Source organism: Sus scrofa, chromosome 8 (genome assembly GCF_054392235.1).
Source record: "Sus scrofa isolate SSC_HxYL_T2T_F1_AM1 chromosome 8, Sscrofa_HxYL_maternal_Yorkshire_Landrace_v2.0, whole genome shotgun sequence".
Lineage (NCBI taxonomy): Eukaryota > Metazoa > Chordata > Mammalia > Artiodactyla > Suidae > Sus > Sus scrofa.
In genome coordinates, this window is record NC_139390.1 from 134,965,765 (window position 1) to 134,990,115 (window position 24,351).

The 24,351-nt window shown below is 35.5% G+C and overlaps 1 protein-coding gene and 1 long non-coding RNA gene across 19 annotated transcripts in view; both read right to left on the reverse strand.

The window, feature by feature from the left end:
* CCSER1 (coiled-coil serine rich protein 1) overlaps positions 1-24,351 on the reverse strand; it is a 1,212,324-nt gene that overhangs the window by 773,227 nt on the left and 414,746 nt on the right. For all 18 annotated transcript variants that reach the window (XR_014813355.1, XR_014813354.1, XM_021100741.2 and 15 more), the window contains one exon: positions 23,950-24,157. Coding sequence is in view for 16 of the 18 variants with exons in the window: in XM_021100741.2 (XP_020956400.2) it covers positions 23,950-24,157 (208 nt within the window). In the remaining 2 variants the exon portion in view is untranslated. The remainder of the gene's footprint in view (positions 1-23,949; positions 24,158-24,351) is intronic.
* On the reverse strand, positions 1,930-5,676 carry LOC146401066 (uncharacterized). Its single transcript, XR_014813377.1, has 2 exons — positions 3,509-5,676; positions 1,930-2,298 (listed from the first exon to the last, which is right to left on the reverse strand). It is a non-coding gene; the product is annotated as an uncharacterized LOC146401066 (long non-coding RNA).

Sequence of the window (24,351 nt, forward strand, 5' to 3'; positions counted from 1 at the left end):
TAGACTTGAGGAGGAGGCAGGATGGTAATAAAAGAAAAGGGCTAAGAATAACTTCACATAGTCCTTTAAAATACCTCTTCTTGTGTGTTTATTCAAACTATTTTTTTTTTTTTTGGCAACTCTCAAGGCTTTAAAGGTATCACCTCAGTTAAAAAAAATTATTTAGATATAAATCATCTTCTTTCTATCCAAAATGCCTGAAATGTTCTACACTCTGTTGTGCTGCATGCTCTGGGAAATACAAAGGAGACAAAGGTATATTTTTCAGCTGGGAATATATGCACTGACCTTGATGACAACTAACTTACAGTGCAGAGATGTGGATGATTAAATGCATGCAAGAGCCAATAAGCACATCAAGGAAGGCTTATTACCGATATGAAATTTAAGGTGAAGAATTTACACAGCCCAGTTTGATGAAGAAGGCCATGACAAGCCTCAGGGAATAAAAGGTGCAAAAGTCTGCAGTAAGAAACATGCGAACTGTTGCAGTAAGCAACATGGCATCTCTAGAGACAAATGAAGGGCACATTGACCCGAACAGAGTGAGACATTAACTGGGATATAAAACTAGATAACCAAACTATGAAGAGCTTTGAATAAAGGATAAGAAGTTGGATTTTATTCTCTATAAAATACGGGCTTGATCGAATTTCTTGAAGAAAAACAGCATGATGAAATAGAATGGATTAGGGAAGAGAAAGAAGAAAAGTAATAGTCATTCTCTCTCATTTGTTTAACTATGCAACAATTATTAGTCTTCTCAAATATTATTATTTAATTCTTCATTATACGAATGAGGAAACAAATTTGGAGACATTAAATAACTTCCCTAAAGGCACTAGTATGCAAATGTCAGACATGAGATGCTCTCCAGGGTCTTTGTGTCTTAAGCTTATGCTCCTCAATAGATTGTGATGCTGCTTTTTGGTTATGATACTACGGTAACGTTTCATTATTTTAGGCAATACAGATTTTGACTAAAGCATTGGTTATATAAAATAACAAATATAGAAGTAAATGATGAAGGAGAAGAGAAAGATTTTAGAGACTTAGTAACATGGTGGCTAAGAAGGAACCTGCAGCAAAGTCAGAGCACAGTTTTAAGTTTTGGCATTTAGGAAAATGGTGGTGAAAATAATATGGAGATGTTTGGGAAAAGGAGATTTTTTAAAATTATAGTTAATTTACAATGTTTCATCAAGTTTTGTTCTATAGAAAACCGAGATCCAATCAAACACATTTCCCTGACCTGTACAGAAGGGCCCAATTGCCCATCCATTCCCAATATAACAGTTTGCATCCAAAAACAAAAACCCCCAAAATGCCTATCCATCCCACTCCCTCCCCTTTTGCCTTTGGGAACCCCAGGTCTGTTCTCCTTGGCCATGATCTGTTTCTGTTATTGTTTGTTTGTTTTAGATAGGATCATCTGTTCCATATTTTAGGTTCCACAGATAAGTGATACCATATGTTGCTGCAAATGGCATTAGTTTGTCTTTTTAACGGCTGAGTTATATTCCATTGTATATATGCACCACATCATCTTAATTCATTCATCTGCTGATGGACATCTAGGTTGCTTCCACATCTTAGCTATTGTGAATAGTGCTGTTATGAACGTAGGGGTGCATGTATCTTTTTCAATGAAAGTTTTGTCCAGATATATGCCCAGTGGTGGAATTGCTGTATCATATGGTAGCTCTATATTTACTTTTCTGAGGTACCTCCATAGTCCTCCATAGTGGTTGTACTAATTTACAATTCCAGCAACAGAGGAGGAAGGTACATTTTTCTCCACAACCTCAATTTGCATTTCTCTAATAATCAGTGATATTGAGCATTTTTTTCACATGCCTGTTGGCCATCTGTATGCCTTCTTTGGAGAAATGTCTATTTAGGTCTTCTGCCAATTTTTCAGTTGTGTTCTTTGTTTTTTTGTTGTTGAGTTGCATGAGTTTATATATTTTGGAGATTAGGCCCTTGTCTGTTGCATTGTCAGCAAAGATTTTCTCCCATTCTGTGAATTGTCTTTTCAATTTTTTAATGGTTTCCTTTTTTGTGCAAAAGCTTTCTCTTTTTTTTGTCTTTTGTCTTTTTAGGGCCACACCTGAGGCATATGGAGGTTCCCAGGCTAGGGGTCGAATTGGATCTGTAGCCTGTAGCTGTTGGCCTATGCCACAGCCACAGTGACACCAAATCTGAGCTGTGTCTGCAACCTATACCACAGCTCATAGCAATGCTGGATCCTCAAACTACTGCTCAAGGCCAGCGATTGAACCTGCATCTTCATGGATACTAGTCAGGTTCGTCAACCACTGAGCCATGATGGGAATTCCCTGTGCAAAAGCTTATGAGTTTGATTAGGTCCCAATGGTTTGTGTCTTTAGTGTCATTATTCTAGGAGGTGAGTCAAACAAGATGTTGCTGATATTTATGTCAAAGAGCTTTCTGCCTATGTTTCCTCTAGGAGTTTTATTGTATCCCAGCTTCTCTTTAGGTCTTTAGTCTATTTTGACTTTATTTTTGTATATGGTGTTAGATAGTGTACTACTTTCATTCTTTCATATGTAACTTTCCAGTTTTCCCAGCACCATTTATTTAAGAGACTATCTTTCTTCCACTGTATGTTCTGTCCTCCTTTGTCATAGTTTAGTTGACAATATGTACTTGGGTTTAATTCTGGGACTTCTATCCTGTTTCATTGATCTATATTTCTGTTTTTGTGCTAATATCATATTGTTTTGAAAGAAAACAATATAGAAGAACAATGAAACCAAAAGGTGGTTCTTTGAAAAGATCAACAAAATTGATAAAACTTTAGCCAGACTCATCAAGAAAAAAAGGGAGAGGGTTCAAATCAATAAAATTATAAATGAAAAAGGAGAAATTACAACTGACTCCACAGAAATACAATTGATCATAAGGGACTATTATAAGCAACTATATGCCAATAAATGGACAACCTAGAAGAAATGGACAGATTCTTACAAAGGTACAACCTATCAAGACTGAACCAAGAAGAAATTGAAAGTATGAACATACCAATCAGAAGTACTGAAATTGAAAATGTGATGAAAACCTTCCAAAAAGCAAAAGTCCAGGACCCAATGGCTACACAGGTGAATTCTATCAGACATTCAGAGAAGAGTTGACACCTATTATTCTGAAACTCTTTCAAAAAATAGCAAAGGAAGGAATACTCTCAAGCTTATTCTATGAAACCACCATCACCCTGATACCAAAACCAGACAAGGATACCACGAAAAAATAAAATAAAATTACAGACCAATATCACTGATGAATATAGATACAAAATGAATCCAAATATATATCAATCCACCATGATCAAGCAGGACTTATTCCAGGGATGCAAGGATTCTTCGATATTTGCAAATCTATCAAAGTGATACACCACATTGACAAATTGAAGAATAAAAAAAAAAATCAAAGGAGTTTCCACCATGGCTCAGCAGTGAGCAAACCTGACTAGCATCCATGAGGACACAAGTTTGATTCCTGGCCTAGCTCAGTGAGTTAAGGATCTGGCGTTGCCATGAACTGTAGTGTAGGTCACAGACATGGCTCGGGTCCTATGTTGCTTTGGCTCTGGTGTATACCAGCAGCTACAGTTCTGTTTGGACCCTGAGCCTGGGAACCTCATGTGCAATGGGTGTGGCCCAAAAAGACCAAAAAAAAAAATGAAGCATAAAAACCACATGATCATCTTAATACATGCAGAGACGGCTTTTGACAAAACACAAAACCTATTTCTGATTTAAAAAAAAAAAAAAAAAAACCATCCAGATAGTGGGGATAGAAGGAATCTACCTCAATATAATAAAAACATACGAAAAACACACATCTAACATCATTCTCAATGGTGAAAAATTGAAAATATTCCCACTAAGATCAGGAATAAGACAGTGATGTCCACTTTCACCACAATTATTCAACATAGCTTTGGAAGTTCTAGCCACAGCAATCAGAGAAGAAAAAAAAAAAAATAAAAGGAATCCAAATTGGAAAAGACGTAAAACTATCACTGTTTGCGGATGACATGATACTATATTTAGAAGACCCTAAAGACAGCATCAGAAAACTTTAAGAACTCATCAATGAGTTTGGCAAAGTTGCAGGGTACGAAATCAATACATAGAAATCAATTACATTTCTATACATTAATAATGAAAGATCAGAAAGAAAAATCAGAGAAATCATCCCACTTTTGGTCACATCAAAAAGAATAAAATATCATTCTTTTTTATGGCTGAGTAGTATTCCATTGTGTATATATACCACATCTTCTGAATCCAATCATCTGTCGATGGACATTTGGATTGTTTCCATGTCCTGGCTATTGTGAATAGTGCTGCAATGAACATGCGGGTGCATGTGTCTCTTTTAAGTAGAATTTTGTCCGGATAGATGCCCAAGAGTGGGATTGCAGGGTCATCTCCTCAGAAAAGAAAATCATGGACTTGAAGAAGAGACTTGTGGTTGCCTGATGGGAGGGGGAGGGAGTGGGAGGGATCAGGAGCTTGGGCTTATCAGACACAACTTAGAATAGATTTACAAGGATATCCTGCTGAATAGCATTGAGAACTCTGTCTAGATACTCATGTTGCAACAGAAGAAAGGGTGGGGGAAAAACTGTAATTGTAATGTATACATGTAAGGATAACCTGACCCCCTTGCTGTACAGTGGGAAAATAAAAAAAAAAAAGAAAAAAAAATATCTTGGAATAAACCTAGCTAAAGAGACAAAAGACCTATACTCTGAAAACTATAAAATGTTGATGAAAGAAATCAAAGATGACACAAATAGATGGAAATTTTGGACTAGAAGAATCAATATTGACAAAATGACTATACTACCCAGGCAATCTACACATTCAATGCAATCCTTATCAAATTACCAAAAACATTCTTCACAGAACTAGAACAGAATATTTTAAAATTTGTATGGAAACATAAGAGACCCTGAATAGCCAAAACGATATTGAAAAAGAAAAGCGAAAATGGAGGACTTAAGTTTCCTGACTTTAGACAATACCGCAAAGGAGATATTAATACCAAGAACCACCATGATCACATGCTGAATGTGAAGGAGGAGGGTGACATACCGGGGCCTCTGCAGGTACAAGAATTGTCAAATGCTCAACTTCCTTATTTAAAATGATGTGGTCTTTGCATAAAACCTACACACTTCTCCTGGTATCCTTTAAATAATCTCGAGATTTCTAGTAATACTTAAAAGAATGCAGATGTATATAAATAGTTGCCAGCATATGGGAAATTCAGGTTTGCTTTTTGGAATTTTCAGTAATCCCCCCCCCACAAATATTTTCAGTTGTAGTTGGTTGAATCCTTGGATGCTAAGCCTATAAATGCAGAGGGACAACTATACTTAGGAGACATCAACAAGTGAAGACAGTGGCACAGAGATGTGTGTGTTCTTCCATTCACCAATTATCTTCAATTCTTTCACTCAAAAAACAAAATTAAAGAATGACTATTTCCACTCATAACCTTCCTCTTCTCATTACAATATTCATCCAAAATCTTTAAAGTCTGAAATACCAACTATTCTGCCATTATCTTAACATGCTCTTTATTTTAATTGACTTTATTTTTTTTATTTTTTATTTTTTTGCTATTTCTTTGGGCCGCTCCCGCGGTTCCCAGGCTAGAGGTCGAATCAGAGCTGTAGCCGCCAGCCTACGCCAGAGCCACAGCAACGCAGGATCCGAGCCGCGTCTGCAACCTACACCACAGCTCACGGCAACGCCAGATCCTTAACCCACTGAGCAAGGGCAGGGATTGAACCCGCAACCTCATGGTTCCTAGTCAGATTCGTTAACCACTGCGCCACAACGGGAACTCCTGACTTTATTTTTAATCTAATCCAAAAACCTCTTTATTCTCCTTACTTCTACAGAAAATTTGACTACAACAACCCTTTCCTTTTTTTGTTGAAGAATATTCCCCCACTTTTCCTCACTCTTTTAATCCTTTATTTTCACCAAATCTATACTAAGGATCCAGCATTGTTACTGCTGTGGCTCTGGTTACTGCAATGGCAGGAGCTTGATCTCTGGCTTAGGAACTTCCACATGTTGCAGGTGCGGCCAAAAGAAAAAAAAAAAAAAAGAGTGCGTGCTCGGAAGCTCAGAGTGCCTTGGCCATTTAAAACCCTAACTTCAAAATATCTAACCACTGTTAGATTCCTTAGCTATGATAACAACGCTATTATCAGAGGGCTTTGGGAAGATAAAATGGGATAATATTTGAAAACAATTTAAGAATAATTTCTGGCACCCTGTAAGCACTATATAAATGTTAGCTAATTATTTTTTTTTTATAATCCTGCATCTCTGCCAACTTCACCTTTGTTTTCTTCTTCAGATTCACTTGCTTCCACTCCACTCAACTTTCCCTAACCTTGCTCACTTCACAAGTCACAGAATGATAATGAATCACAGCAACATTTAAGCATAAATAAGCAAGTAAATCCACAAATGTGTAACTTCAGGCATGGCTTTTCATAAATTATGTGAATCAGTCACTTACGTGAATAAGTAAGACATTACCACCTCAAATCCAACATAAATCAAATCAAGCTCATGATTTTGTTTCCAGGACTGGAATTCTGGATGTCCTCCTTATTGTTGACCAGTGGCATGCTTTAAACGCTCTAGGTATAGTATCTTTCATATGTTTTCACCTCAACTTCTACAAAAAATTCAGTCATTCATCTCCTCATTTCAACTGTAATTTTCAGTTCCCTCTCTTTTCCTAGATACCTGTTGACACTGATCCACTCCACATGCTTCTTACCACAAATCTAGATCATTCTAAGGGGAACTTCAATAACCTTTACTCAGTAAATCCTGCATATTGACAACTGATTAACTTCTAGACAGGGATGTTACTTTCAGACATGCTTCTACCCCCCAAAATTAGCATCAAACTAAATTAACCTCTTGGTCATTTAACAATGAAACCAGTCAGGGAGAACTGTCCCTTTCTTAAAACCACCAAAAAGGGGGCTTTTTGCCAGATTCACAGATGTATGTGCAAGAACCAGCAGCTAGTTTCTGCTTTTTGGTTGACATTGTAAGACTATGTCACTCTCTTGGTGGTCCTCTGCACTAGTACAACAAAATGCTCAGGTTCCTGTACCAAAAAATCTACTTTTTGCTTGGTTCCTTCTATTTGGAATGTTGACTATTACATTAGTTTCCCAGAGCTGCCATAACCTAATCCTACAGAGTGGGTGGTTTAAATAACAGAAATTAATTTTCTCACTGTTCTGGAGGTCTTAAGAGCTATGTTAGGATGTCTGGTTTCTCCTGAGCACTCTCTCCATGGCTTGTATGGGCCCATTTCCTCTGTGTGTGTTCACATGGTCTTCTCTTTGTGCCTGTGTCCAAATTCCCGCTGTGTAGGTGCGATCCTGATATTCTTGTTTTTTACTATAATGACACACATCATACTGGATTACGCCCATTCTTATGACCTAACGTAACCACAATTACTCCTTCAAAGGCCTTATTTCCAAATACAGTCACAGTAGAGATTAGATATGGATTCTAAGGATTTCTTGAGTTGTGCCCGGTATCCATAGGAACTTCAGACTTTAAATTTGACTGTAGTTTCTGAATACAAGAACCCTGCATACAGTTCTCTTCAAGGCAAGCAAGTCTCATCATCCTTCTTTCTTTCTATCCTTCCTTTCTTGTTTGTTTGTTTGTTTGTTTCTTTCTTTCTTTTTTGTATTAGTGCCACACCCATGGCATATGGAGGTTCCCAGGATAGGGGTCAAATCTTAGCTGCAGCTGCTATCCTATACTACAGCCACAGCAATGTGGGATTCAAGCCGTGTCTGCAACTTATACCACTATTCAAGGCAATGCCAGATCCTTAACCCACTGAGCAGAGACAGGGATCAAACCTGCATCCTCATGGTTACTAGTTGGATTCGTTACCACTGAGCTACAATGGGAACTTCCATTGTTTCTTTTTGTAGCCTCTGACTATTAATCTGTGAATATTTGTAAAAAAAAAAAAAAAAAGAACAGAAGTCTATAAGTCTATGTGCAAATTGATTTAAGAAGCCTATAAAAGAAAACACCACATAATTATTAAAACTAAAAAAAAAGCCTGGTCAATTAAAAAAAAAAAAGTCCTTATAAGAAATGGAGGTGCAATTGAAATAACATGAAAAATACCTTATTTTTAAAGTGTTTTATCATTTATATTTTTAATATAGGCATGATTATTTGCTTTTTACTTAAATATCACCTATCACAAGCCAAATAAGGATGATAATTATTTATGATTGATTGTTTATTCATCAGATTTCTTACTATCTTGAAGTTCCTTCACTTCCTAAATTCAGGACAAATGACAAAGTCCATTTGAACTTTTCCTAAAACATTGTAAAATAAACTATATCTGAAATTTCCTTTTCATTTTCCTATGTATGCCTCATCCTACAATCAGTGCTGCTTTCAAAGACATATTTTGTTTACACTTGGGAATATCAATACTATTTTTTAAATTGTCAAAAGTGGATTCCATTTTTCACAATGATTTAACATTACTGAGTAATCACTCCATTTCATTCATATTACTTACAAATACACAGCCTACTTTTGGAACAAAAGCTATGATTGCATTCCAATTTTTTTTTTTTTTTTTGCTGCACTCAGCATATGGAGTTCCCAGGGCCAGGAATCAGATCTGAGCCACAGCTGCAACCTACATTGCAGCTGTGGCAGTGCCAGATCCTTTAACCCACTGTGCAGGGCTAGGGATAGAACCTGTGTCCTGGATCTGCAGAGTCATCACTGATACCCTTATACCACAGTAGGAATTCCTCCAGTATTTTGTTTTGATTTTAAGAACAGAGTATAAAGAGCATTATTAAGAAATTTGACATAGGAACAGTTGCTAAATTGATCAATATTTCTTTGATGTTTACAAAATCCTGTTAATGATAACAAATACAGTCACATGTATCTATTTGAGCAAAATAAGAATTAGTAGAGTTACTACTCCTCAAACACAAATAGGAGTAGAGTTCCTGTTTCTGTCCATGCCTCATTCTCAATAATCTTATAGAAAACAGGTCCATTGGGCTTACAGCAGGTAGACAACATGACTCACTTTCTACAGGGTAAAACCCTCACGGAAGTTTATAATCAGTGAAATAGTTGTTAAGCTACCATGAGCAGCTACAGGAAAGGTGGAGTTAAGGAAAATAATTCTCATTATAATAATATAAGTGATGTTCTCTTAATTAAAACTAAATGCTTGCTTATGCCATAACCAGATTTCAATTTAAGGGGGAAGCATGATGAGCTGAAAGACTGCATGTCTGAAGCACTAACAGAAAAATACCATTTCTGGAGTTCCCATTGTGGCACAGTGGTAACAGACCTGACTAGTATCCATGAGGAAGTGCGCTGGACCCCTGGCCTTGCTCAGTGGGTTAACGATCTGGTGTTGCTATGAACTGTGGTATACGTCGCAGATGCAGCTTGGATATCATGTTTCTATTCCTGTGGCTGTGGCGTAGGACAGCAGCTGCAGCTTCCATTTGACCCCTAGCCTGGGAACTTCCATATGCTGTGGGTATGGCCCTAAAAATAAGAGAAAAGAAAAGAACACCATTTCTCTTGGGCTGTGATTTCGCATGAACAGGATGCACAGCAGGGGAGGGAGGACGTGGACAGGACCAGGAGTCCTCTGTGAGGAGATACTTTGGGAGCATTCAAGTGGAGCCCAGGTCATTCCTGCTGTTTGGTCAAATACACCAAGAATTCTTTTAAGGTAGTAAAAATACATGAAATGTCCGAAGACTAATATAAAGGACAGGAAGAAGTGGGTTCTTAAAAGGCAATCTATTCCTTGCTTTACTACTAAGAGGGAGCAAGATCAGTGCACAGCAAACAAAGGTGAAACTTAGAGCCAAAAAGCAGGCAAGAATATTAAAATATGTGAATCTAGTGAGGAAAGCAGTTAAGAGATGGCAACAGGATACCAAGAAATGACTCAGACGTAAAACTGGGAATGCAGACAAATGCCCTCATTTATGAGTATTCCATTATTTTCTGCAAGGCTCTAGGGATCTGTGAACAGGGCCAAATCTAATCTGCCAGGAAAGAAGCAAATAGATGACAACTGCACATTTAAGGGCTTTGCTTTCCTAGCCAGCCTCTCAACCACAACACACACACATACATACACTCAACAACCACCAACAGACCTACATGTGCACATGCATACACATTTGTAGGCACTCTGGTATCTCATCCATTCTCTAATATCTCAATATTCTCAAATCCACACTTGAATTACTACATTGCATAACTATATCTCAATAATCAATTCCTACATGTGCTGTGTGCACAGAGATGTAGACATTATCGGCAGGATTTTTGTTTCCAAAATCAATAGCAGCAGTTTCTTGGTCTGTGGTCCGGAGAGTTATATGTATCCACAGCAATATTAAGTGCTTTTTTGCCCACTATTCATTACCAAAAAAAATTGTTTCCTTTTTTGAAGGTTTTTTGAGAGAAAAAAATATAGCTTTGGTAGCTACTAAACAATTTGCCAGTGAGATAGATAGTCTTGGGTGTCAACTAAATAAAGAGAAATGTCCAGAAGAAATAATTCAAGAATATTTAGAGGTTGCAATTATAGCTCCAGTGGCAGTTAAATGTGACATAGATTCAGCCAAGGAAATTTCTTAAGTTCTTAAAGAGAAGAATTTTTTTTCAAGAATGGGTAGTGAATGAGGAAGCACTGTAATATTAGAAAATGTGCCTTAATATTCAGAACCACTTAGGTTTCAGGAGCAATAGAGGCATATTCAGACATAGAACTTTCAGCAGATACTGAATTAGACCACATTTTATTTCTACCAATGTGTCCAAACTACGGTAGATGTTCCAAGAGTTAAAGGAAACGAAGCGATAGGCTGATTTTGAGGTTTTCACAAAGACCTAAATAAGCAATATAGTTAAAGTAGCTGCGAATTATAATTAAATTTCATCCTAGATTACATTATTAAAATAATGTTTTAAATCGTATGTGGTAAATCCAAAGTGCCATCTTTAGGGAAGAGTGTTTGGTAGGAGGGGGAGATGGATTAGAATCATAAGTTGGCTACAAACAGCAGCTAAAAAATCACCTCTATTACATAGAATTACTTTTATGAACATGAATTTAAAACAGCAACCATTTATGAATATTTCTTAAAAACAAAATTTGGAAAGACCTTTAAATCTAAAGATAGGTACTATAGTTGGACATAATCCATATTCACTGATATCTATCCAAAATTTACTTTAAAACAAAGCAACTTGGTCAGAGGCTTAGCAGTATTTAGAAATTCTGTGAACCTGCAAATAATCTCTGCCACAAACCTGGGGTCCAGGGGCTAGACTTCAGCCCTGGAGTGTGCAAGAAATAGGAACACCAAAATTAAGGGCCAGTTCTAGGGGAAAGAAGAATAATGGATGTACTACAAAGCTAGAATCAAATCTCAATCTGGGTAACAAGTTTAGAAGTAGTGTTATAATACATTTTTTTCAAGGGGGGAAGAAAGGGGAGAGAAGGGAACTAATATCTATTTAGATCTTTCCATTGTCAGACCAATTTAAATCTAGTCGTCACAATAAATTTTATAAGAAATTTTATCCCATTGTTCTATACAAGGAAGCCTAATGTTTATCGAAGAAATTGAGAAAACAAGAAAATAATATTGCTGAATTGTTGTAGCTCTCAGTAAGATTTGAATTCAGGGTTTCCTAACGGCAAATCCATGATCTTTATTTCAATAGTTGTCCTTGGATTTTGTGAGAAGAAAATTATCACAAATACAGATTGAGTGTTTGCTGTATGTCTAACACTGTTCCATGTATTTTAAGTTTTTTAACATATTTAATTTTCAACAAACCTAAGTACATGTTAACATTATCTGCAGGGTTTAACTTGCCTAGGGTCATCGAATCAGTAAGGAAAGAGATGGGATTTAGACCATATATTCTGGCTTCTCAAACTAATGCTCTTAACCACACAATACCTCCTTATGATACTTTAATTTCCTCTCTATGAAGTAGTGGGTGATGACAGACGCAGAACAAAAAAACAAATCTGGCCCACTACCTGTTTTTATAAATAAAGTTTTATGGGACTCTAGCTGTTCTCATTTGTGTATGTCATATAGCTGCTTTCTTATGACAACTTGAGTTGTTGCAACACAGTCTATATATGCAATACAGGACTTTCCTGAAAGAGTTTGCTGACCCCTAATAAAGACCATGGGTGACAAAACAATATTTGTCTATTTTTGAAGTAAGTGAATAAAATCTTTCATGGTAATTCGTTATTCTTTTTAAACTGCTCATCTTCTCTTACTTACAGAAGACGTCTAATCAAAAGAATAAGACAGATATATCTATTTGCTGTTATCTGTATCTGTCATAAATATAATTTCAGTTTATTTTATTAATGGCTAATCTACCACATACAGCTTGTTACACTTTAAAAACAGTAACAGAAAATAATCTATTTCAAATGATGATTTGAAACAGTAAACACATCTATAGTTCTGATAGTAAAGTTACACTAAAAAAAAGTCAAATACTAGTTTTCTTAAGGTTATTGTTTTTATCAAGGTTAAAATGAAATAGTTAAGGAATACGTGTCCTGCATCTAAATGAGTCATTCAGTGTTAAAACACTTTTGCTCATCGTAAACATGTGACTACTTTAAGGCTTATGTTACTCCTAAGCAACTGCATTGTGTTGCCTAAATTTGTAACACCGTCTTTTATATAGTTAGTGATTAAAAATAGGCATTTTCACTGTAGTTAAATATGTCTTTGTTTCTTATTTTCAGACAAAAACAAAACACGATTTCAGTAAAAATGTGTCTCAGAGGAACACAAGTGTAGGCTTTACACAGCAGCGTTTGCTTAAGTGGCTCTCTGCTCTCCCCTTCCCTCCCTACCAGAAGCACTGAACACTCTAAGCATCCCCAAGAGACCATGCAGGGTGCCATCTGCTGTACATCTGCTACGTTGCAGCCTGAAATTCTTGATGTCAGATTTAGCCCATCAAATTACACAATGGTATGTGAGTTGTATTACAATTGAGACATTGATGCTGGATTTGAGAAGAAAATTAAAACTTAGGCATGCATAGCAAAACCCTATTAGTGGTTATTTGATTAATTATTGAATATGATTATAACACAAATAACCACAGCTTTCAGGTACAATGAGGGGGGCAGTTATTGTTAACACAGTGGGTTGCCGTTTGTTTTTAATAAGTAATAAAATAATACACATGACTAACAGATTATGTAAGTGCACATGCCAAGAAAGTATTTTCTGGCTCATAGGCACACTTTTTCTCACCATGATCCCATTCCGGTTCTAGTTTCACATCAAAAGAATACCAGAAGATACACTGATGGCAACGAAATAGCCAAAATACTTTTGCAACTTTTACAGGGAGGGAAATAGAGAGGAAAATAGTGCTGTGGGGATGGAACCAGTGGACAAGCAGATACCCAGAGTACAAATAATCCAGAAAGACTGAGATTTTAAGGCAAGATTACACATATAAGAAAATAGTATATATATGCAACAATTTTGGTAGAAACACATATGAAAATACACTGTGAATATAAAATAACTAATACTTATGGAGTCCTCTGTCCGCTCTTCCTTAACTACTCGTATGTACCTTTCTCCCACCCACTACCTCTATACAGGTGATCTCACCTTGAATATTACTTTAACTTCCCCATACTTTTAAAATATATATTCTTTAATAATATAGTATTTAGCTTTTCATATTTTTAAACTCTATATTCTGTATGAATTTATCTGTGATTTGGTTTTTGTGCTCAAAATAGTCTTTGTGAGACATGACGATATATGAATATAAAGTGTACTATTACACGAACATACCCAGAGGGAGAGTAATTTGGTACAAGCACTTTGGAAAAATTTTGGTATTGTTCAATAGTTTTGAACATGCACTTGCTCATTAATTCTACTTCTTAAAGAGATCAGATTTTCATGGAGAGATTAAGACTCTGCCCAGAGTCATATGCACCTAGTGGCAGTTGATATTCAAATTTGAGCAGTTAGTTCTGGTACAGACTAGTATATTGTGAATACTATGCTAGATTGCTTCCATGCTATAAATGATAACTTTAAGTAAAATAAAGGATACTTCTTAAAAGGAAAATAATACCTCAATATGGAAGGTACCCATGTGAGATGAACATATGGTCATCATTCATAATTAACCTAATAAAATTTATATACTGTCCAAAACTAAGACATACCTTACTTTAAAACATATTATTAAAATTATTTCAGAGTATGCATTAATCATTTTCATATCCTTCAAGTTCATACGTCTTGTAAAGAAATAAACCAGTAATTTAATAACTGAGAACAAGCTGGAAACAGTCACTATTTCTATCCTAGGTTTTAGTTTTATAAATTAGCACTTTGATTAGGTCATTTTACATATTGAAATTTCTGAAGTTTAGGTAACATGCTTTTGGAATTAATGAGTGGATTGTCAAATCTACTGGCTGTTTATCTTTCCTGTTTTCTTAAAATACAATATGCATTGATTATCTTGTCTTATCATAGTTACTTGTCAGCATAATTCCTCAAGTTGGCTTTCTTAAAGCAATGTTTTCCCTTGGCTTCTTGATATTACACTCTTAGCATTCTTCCTATCACAATGGACACTCTTCTAAAATTTTTTCTGATCATTAAATATTGGAGTATCCCACCCTGGCTTTAGGTACACATTCTCTCTTCCATAGTTTTAAACAGAATCTATAAAATCTTGAATACCCAATCTATATTTCTAGATTTTTCTAGATCTTTCTGTATTTGCAGACACATTAACTTAAGTTTTTATTTGACATGTACACCAGCATGTCTCAACCTCAACCTGGCCAAAAGAAAGTTCTTGTTTCCTTCATGTCTCACTAGGTTTTTCCTCTCCTAGTCTTCCCACTCTAAGAAAATGGCATTCAAATCTGGCCATCACTCAAAGGACAGCTCTGTTACCTTTATTTTTTCTCTTTCTATCATCACCCAATTCCAGTTCACAACAATGACTACTGACGTTCCTTCTCAAACACATCACACATCTCTTCCCTTCCTTCTGTCTCAACCACTACTACTATGCCCTATCACCATTACTTCTTACTCAGAAAAACCTTTCTGATACACTGACTGTAAACAGGAAATTCAATTGACATGTAGTAGCTCTTTAGCCAAGGAATGTTAGGTCAAATGTGCTAACACACTGAATGCACAGAAAAGCATAATGGCACCAGTTCTTCTACTTTTAGTTTCAGCTAGTATAGCTTTTATAATACTGAATTATTATTCGATAAACATAACATATTAGCCTATTAAAGACACTTACTGATATTTTTCTAAGTATTTAAGAAATTGCAAATATTTTCTGCCTTTCTTGACAGTCAGTAATAATCACTCAAACAAGATCATTGCCATAGCTAATGTTCAAGAGTGTTACCCTACACTCTCACTGTGACAACCTGTTATATAGATTTTATAATTGTCCAATAACACTATGAGATAAATAGTAAAGCTGCACATGATGAAACATAGACTCAAAAACCTTAATCAACTCATAGCAGCTTTTAGTCAGAGGAAGTGAGAATTACATCTAGATTTCAATGATTTTAAACATCTATGGGAGTTCACCTTGTGGCTCAGTGTGTTACACACTGGACTAGTAGCCATGAGGATGCAGGTTCCATCCCTGGCCTTGATCAGGGTTAAGGATTGATACAGTGTTGCCGTGAGCTCTGGTGTAGGTTACAGATGCTGCTCGGATCCCATGTGGCTGTGGCTATGGCATAGTCAAGCAGCTGCACCTCCAATACCACAATTTGACCTCAAGCCCTGGAACTTCCGTATGTCACAGGCGTGGCCTTAAAAAGCAAAAAAATAATAAAAATAAAATAAAATAAAACATCTGTAATTTTTACTACTCGAATATACATCCTTCAATGGGGCTTTGTGGGTGAAATTGGGCTAGGGTTTAGGAAAGAAATTTTCTCTACCTTTGCTAATCTCTCTCTCAGAGGAGTGCTGAAAGCTAAGGTTGCTTATATAACAAAAAACTCATGGAAATACACTTCCCTCTCCTTCGTATTTATTTTCCAAATAGTTTATAGCCTCATAAAGAGTCAAGTCTCATATAGACAGAGTATTCTTACTCAGAAACCTATCCACTCTCAGTGAAGCTAAATTATTCTATTACCTAAACTAGAAGTTTCTTTAGGGAGTATACAAGGGGAACTATCGCTTTATATGAAGACAGTGTTATGTTGCGGATTTATTTACTTATGCTATTCCAAAATTGCGAAGAGAATTAAGCTCTAACAACAATTGGTAAGAACTGACAACAGTGCCCTTACTTAGTCCATATGATAAATGATCATAGTTCACTTACACGTCTTCCAAGGGAAGAAGAGAAATTCCACAAAACGGAAGCATGGACAGTGATGCTGTTACAGGATGGCACTCCATGTTTTGTCATATTAAGTGTATAGTTTGGTAAGCTTTGATTAAAATGTAGACTCTTCCAACAAAGTACACCAACCCAGATGTAAACATTATTTATTACCTTAGAAATGTATTTAGTATATGCAGAGCTATTCTGAAAGATATAAAGTAGTGCTGCAGAGCACTTAGTTCAGTTAGACAAAAAGTACCATTTGTTTGAAAGTTTTAAGGTATGTCTCAAGAGGCTCACAACCAAACAATTAAAATTTTAAAAGCTTACAGGAGTTTTCCATCATCTATTTCACGTTACAGAAAGCCTTATCTTGAAGAGAATTAGGGGTGTGGCTTCTGTTTAGTGATGTGAATCCCTAATAAAGTTCACAAGAGACCTAAAAAGAATTTAAGTGAGTTATTTTTAAAGAAACATTTTGTAGTGTGGAATTGAAGGGACAGAGAACAAAATTAAAAGAGACCTGGGATCTGAATGTCGACAAGCACAGATAAGGATGAGCAAACCATTCAGCTCCAAAGACGTGCTAACTTTACAAGAAAAGAAAGGATGAATTGTGGGATAGAAGCAAGAGTACAGAGGGTGGAACTAAAGGCCATGGGGAATTATTCCCAGGCTTTGATTCCTAATCAAGAAACAGCTAACCTATGCATTCGTTCACAGATCTTCAAACAGAGAATGGTTCTTTGGTTGCTGTACTTAAGGCTTATCTACAGCTGCACATGTTTTACATAATGAGATGCTGTATTCTGAGCTGATGCTGTGATAGAGTGATATTTTGGGTGGCCTTGGGAGGTGGTAAGTGTACTTTGGACTGTGACACAGAAATACATCTTCGAGGGCCAAAAGGTGGACTGTGGTAGCTTGGATGTGAAGGGCCCCATGTTTCTCACCTTTTTTCAGGTCTTTGTATAGTGCCCTCCCACACTAACTTAAAGTTGGTCTTTGAAACTAATAAATTTCAAAAAGTGATGGCAAGTTACTTCTAAGCCTCGGTGATGAAATATATCATTCATTTAGTCTTATTCTCTCTCTCGGATTGCATACTCTGGGCAAAGCCAGCTGCCTTGTTACCCAATGAAGAGGTTCACGTGGTGAGGCCCTTAGGCTCTGGCCACCAGTAGTGAGGAAAGGAACCCTCCAGTGGGGCTACATTAGGTTAATCCTCAAGCCCAGGCAAACTTCCCTAGGACTGTAATCGTGGCTGACAGCTTGAGTGCACCCTTCATGAAAGGCCTTCGGCCAGAAGCAGTATGTAAATTTCTCTCAAATTCCTGACCACAAAAACCATGAGCTAGCAAATGTTTGTTTCGGTCCACTAGATAATTTTCTATGGAGCAATACAGAATTTTAATATAATCCTGTGTCTTTGTACTCTTCAACCTTACTAAATTCACTTATTATTCCTACTAGGTTTATTATTAACTTTTTTGTAGATTCCTTACAAATGGCTATGTAAACAGCCATGCATTTGCAGATAGAAGTAGTTTTATCTTTTCTTTCCAATATTATGCTTTTTTATACTTTTTCTTGCCTAGTTATAACCAGGACCTCCAGCACAATATTCATTAAAAGTGGGGAGAGCAGACATCTTTGCCTTTCTAAAAACATTAGGGAAAATCTTTAGTTTGGGATCATTAAGTATGGACATTAGCTGTGGGAATAAAGGTTCTCTTCTACTACTAGTGTATTGAGATTTTCTCTTATTTAACCATGAATTCATGTTTGATTTTTTTCAAATGTGTTTTATTCATCTATTGATAGACCATGTACTTTTTTCTTTTAGTTTATTAATATAATGAATTGCACTGATTGGTTTTCAAATGCTAAACAATTCTTGTCTTCTTGCAATAGAACCATCTAGGTCATTAGACATTGCTGAATTTTATTTACTAATTTTTAAAAGGATTTTGCATATGTATATATACAAATATATGAAGATTTTTCTCCTATAATTTCCTTTTACTTATGAGGTTTTGCTGGATCATTATAATAAGCCTATGCCTGCAACATCAAACAAGCTGAGAAACACATTCTGTTCCTCTATTTCGTGTACTTTTTTGCATAAGTCTTAAGTCTTTCTTAAATATTTGACGAATGCACCAGTGAAATCTCCTGGACTTAGATTTTATTTAGGGGGATTTTTTTTCTTTTTTTAATAATAAATTATATCTCAATAGAAATTGGGCTATTCTGATTTTTTTTTTTTTTTTTTTTTTTTTTTCTGGCTGTGCCTGCGGCATGCAGAAGTTCCTTGGTCAGGGATAAAACCTGAGTCATAGCAATAAACAGACAGCAACAACAATGCCGAGTTCCTAACCATGAGGCCACCAGGACCTCCCCGATTTTTAAGTTCTTCTTGTGTCATTATAGAAATCTGTATTTTACAAGAGATATGTGATATTCATCTATATTGTCATATTTGTGGCCATACTACTGTTAATAACATTTCCTTAGTATGCATAAGACTTGTGACTATTCCTCCATCAATTCATTGCTGATACTAGCAATTTGAATTTCTTTTTTTCTTTAATTTTTTTCTTCTAAAGTCTTTTAAAAATATTTTTGAAACTTTTCAAAAACCAATTTGGGCACTTTGAAATTTTTCTATTATTTTCTAATTTCATTCATTTTGTTCTTTACATTTATTTTTATTACTTCCTTTGGGATTAATTTGCCCTGGCTTTTTAAGGAGAACATTCGATAGCACTTCATTACTTTAAATATAAACATTTAAAGCTATAAATTTCCCTCCAAGCATGGGTTCGGATGTACCTACAAATTTTGCTTTATGGTGTTATTATCATCTCATTTGAAACACTTTGAAATTCCCCTGAGGTTTCTAGACTGATCCATGGGGCATAGAGAAGTTTGCTGTTTACTTTCTAAGTATTTGATCATTCGTCATTGCTAATGTAATCCTACTGTTCTTAAAAAATGTATTTCATGGATGTCTACCTTTGACATTTACTAAGACATTTTTATGACCCAGCATATAGTCTGTCTTGGTGATGTTCTGCATGCACTGAAGAAAACTGTATAATTCTATTATATGATCATCAGTTAATCATTATTAAAGAGGTTAATCATGCTCAAATCTTCTGAAACTTTCCTGAATTTGTTCAGTTTTATCAATTATTGAGGAAAAAAGTTAAAATCTTAACTGTAATCATGAATTTCTCTAGTTCTTCATTCAGTTCGGTCAGATTTTGCAACACATTTTTAAGTTACTTAAATAGACTATCTCCATGGATGGTTGTTACATCTTCCTGACGAAGTGACTCTGATTATTGTGAAATGTAGCTCTTTGATTCTGATGCTATGCTTTATTTTACATCTATCTGACATGGGTACAGCCACTCTAGTTTTCCTGCATTTGCAGTTTTCACGGTGCATCTTTTTCCAGATTTTATTAGAAGCACATTTTTGTGAAAGCAAAAACAAATAAACATAAAGCACACAGCAGAAACTCATAATTTTGTTACTTTCAAAAGATAAATACAAAGAGAAGTCTAATTAATAGATTTCTATTTAGGTTTACATGGGTAATTGATTGTTTTAGGCAAATTTCCTTATGACTCTTCACTGTTGCTGTCTCTTTCTGTAATAGTCCATTGTTATTAGCTCCTGTTCCATACATTTTTCACTTGTTTTTGAGATTTGCTGATAGGAAACTGTCATTTATAAATTTGGTATTATAGCTCTTGGAATCATTTCACTAATGCATGCTTTAAAAAATTCCCTTAAAAAGCATCACCAAACAACGATAAATAATGAAGTTCAAAACACTTCAAATTTTGTCATAGATTTAAGTATTATATTTAAAAATAAAAGCTAAGTTAATGTTTAAAATTATCCTTTGGAATTTCCACTGTTATTGTTTAGAGAAAATAAAATTGAATTGTTTGAACTACGAGGTTGTTGAGGAAAAAAGAAAAATAAGTAAGAGCTTTTTATCCAATGATAAACTCAAATATGTATGTCAACTACATCAGCTTGTAAATTATATTGATGCTCAAATAAACAGTTCTCTGATTTGAACTAATCTAACTTTATTGTTAGAGTCACATCATTGTGTGAGCATACTTTTTAACATTTATCCAACTTTTTAAAAAATGCCTTATTACTCAAGAAACTTGCTAAGTACATTCCCAGTACTCATTTGCTAAAATACAGATTTAAAAAGCAAGAGTGTTAGATGGAGGAGTGATACAAACATCCTTGGATAAACATTCTTATTAGCTCTTATCTTACTAGAAACTACTCACTGAACCTAAAATCACTTCCCAGTACACTCTTGCTTGGTTATCATACAGTAAAAACAAATGTTGTAATAAGAGAATAACAGAAAAAGAACAGAGAAAAATGAAAGGAAATATAACAGAAAATATTTCTGTAGATATTACATTAAATATTTCTTCTTTTAGAGATAATGGAATTATGTGAACAAATTAACAAAATAGGGAGAAAAAATTTATGTCATTCTCCCTTGCTATAGTCACTTTTTAAAAATATTAATACTAAAAAATAAAATAAGGGAGTTCCTGGTGTGGCTCAGTGGGTAACGAGCCCGACTGGTATCCGCGAGGACGTGGGATCGAGTCCTGGCCTTGCTCAGTGGGTTAAGGATCTGGTGTTGCCATGAGCTGTGGTATAGGTCAAAGGTGGGGTTCAGAACCCGCAATACTGTGGTTGTGGCGGAGGCCAGCAGGTGTAGCTCTGACTAGACCCCTAGTACGGGAACCTCCACATGCTGCTAGTGTGGCCCTAAAAAGACAAAAATAAATAAATACATAAACAAATAAAAATAAAAAATAAATAAAATAACAATAGAATTTCTTTTAGGCCAAAGCCAATCTTTTCCTTTTCCATTTTTTTTTTTTAAATAAAGAAGTTGATATTTGGGGGTTGTAATAGCAACTAACTTCCAAAGAAGGGGAAACGAAATAAAGAGTGTGAAAGTTCATTCAGATTATTCACATTTGATCCATCTCAAAATTAAAATCTAAGAGGTCATCAGAGCACCATCAGGAAAAATCTGAAGTAAAAGTGTTGTCTAGTATGGTATGCCAAATTCATTAATTACTGTTATCTTAAAAATATAATAATTTGGACCCTTTGCAGTTAAAAATTATCTGTATGAAATGGTAGACTACTATGCATTATAAAAATAAGTTAATAGAAATAAACACCATTTTTCTACATTAAAAAGGTATTAATCTAAAAAATTAGTTTGAATTAAATTTAGTAATGAAATTGAATTACTGGCTTAGAGAATACTTCAATTTTCTTTAAAGGTATCTAATATCAATATCTTATTACTAGAACAGTTGTCTGTGCTAATGAGACAATAATATTGTTTTCCTTGCCAACCATAAAGAATAAGACCCCCGCTCTCTGAATGGGCTTAACAAACAGATGTAATTATTGCTCATTAATATACAAGTTTCAAATATCAATTCTCTTTAGTTCCTTCAAATACTCTTTAATGAAGAAAAACAGATGGAAACATAAAACCATCTCAATATATTCTCAATATTGACTCTATAGTGGATATCACTGAATATTTTTAAATTATAAAATGAAAAACCCTAAGAAAGACCCTTGACTATTCCTGTCAGTTCCTACTTTCCTTTCACTTGTATTGATTTTTAAAACAAAATCTAAGCCAAAAAAAGAGATAGAAAGCAGGACAGTTGAATGTTACAGACTTTGAGTTTAATACCTTTTAATATAACAGATGTTACTAAGTTTGCCTTGTTCAATGAGGTTCAGACTACATGTCAAGCAAAAGGTCAGGGAGACCTGACAAGTGCAGAAAAACATGCTTATGTTGTTAGTATGAACCATATAATCATACACACAGTGGTGTGTTGGTCAATATTTAACAATGGCTTACCAAAAATTCAAAGCCCTACCTTGTACTGTTTACCAATTTCTGTGGCATAATATTCCCATGTGATTGATTTCAAGTGACCAAAGTGACGTAAATGGGTCTACACCTGGGAAATCTGCACGATAGCTCTTTTATAGTATTTCCACATCCAACAGATGTAAATAAGCTCACAAGTATAGTTGATAGTAACATAAATAGGAACTGCAGAGTTTTTGAGTACAGATTATCCTTTTAAATATATAATTTGTTTCATTATAAGTGTGTGTAATTTAATCTTTTATGCCTGAACTTAACTGCCTGCTCATAAAATTCCTGAAAGTCTAACCTTGATCAAGTATAAGCATACCACTCCTCTACACCATTGCACAGATTCTAGACACAAAGTCCACCCCAGGGATATAAACTGGAATAGGATGCAGAGATCTCTCCCAGTTTTTACTTTCGCAGCTGATACAAATGCACGAACGGACGCCTCCAGTAGTGTACAGCAGTCATTTCTCTTAAATTTCCTTGCCTCTCCCTGATTCTATTTGGGCCTCTAGTAGCTGCTGGTGTTATTATCAGCGTTAGAAAAGGGCACATCAGTGATCATCATTGCAAAGGAGCCGTAATACTCTCCATACTAGACAGTTATACTGCTCTGTTGTCACACTAGTAATATTCCTTATCAATAAAAAGAAGTCAATTGAATGATAATAGGATATAATAAGAAGCCACTGAAGTGGAAGTCAGAAACCTCAGGCTGTTGTCCTGAATTCAGAGGAAAGTCGTTTAAAATTTTTGTCCCCTCACTTTACATCCTTGAAATAATACTGGTATACTTTTTATAGAAATCCTCCAAAGAAAATAACTGGTATAATTATAAAAAGAAAACCATAACATACTTGAATTCTAGAGAATGGCTCATTCTTGGACATAAAGATGAAAGACCCCTGTGCATTTGCCTGAATAGCTCATTCTCTAACTGAGCACAGGATGCAAGAGGGCAGCTCTGTTCACTGGGCAAAATCTGTCAAACAATCAGATTAAATTTCACCCAATTAATTATTATTGGGACAAAAGTGACTAAATAAATGACCTTTACTGTTATCATCTAGAGTCTAAGTATCATTAAGGTCCAGTTAATAAGTCTCCCAATAGTTTTTATAATAATATGTAATTTAACAGCTGATGCCCATTTCTCTTTATCTGACTTTCCCCAGGCTTGGTATCAGTTTATTATTTTTTAATTCCTTTGCAGAATCTTAGAATTTTGACTTGAAGAGTACCTTATAAACCACAATTAAAACACCCTTCATCTGACATATGAGACAACCTAAGTTCCAAGAGGATACATGACACTGCCCAGTGTTATTCAGCTAATTACTGATAGAAGGAGGGACTAACCCAGTCGACTGACCTCACTATCCACCAGCACTGATAGATATGAATCTCGGAGTAAACCATTACCTCTTGGAGAACTCTCTTCATCTTCAGTAGTAATGTCTTGACAGCTGTGCAGTCCTGTAACATCAGCCTGAATGGCAGAGAATCCATGCCTCCATTTTCTTCTACACCTGGCAGGGGCCAGTCTGCAGAGGGACTGCTGGGCATTCGGCTGATATGGGGACACCTGGCTTCCTGATCAGTGTCTTTTGTTAATTTCAGGGAAAGGTTCCTAACAAGAAAAAACATGACCAAAAATTACGATGTAGCATATTCAGAGCATTATTTTCCAAGCTATTGATCAATGTCAGTAGTGAGCTGGAAGAAATTCCCTTGTGACTCTCTCATTATTTCCTCATATTAGTCTTTGAAAGGGCTGAAACCTTTTGTCACAATTATGAAATGGTTCAATTTGATATTAAGTGG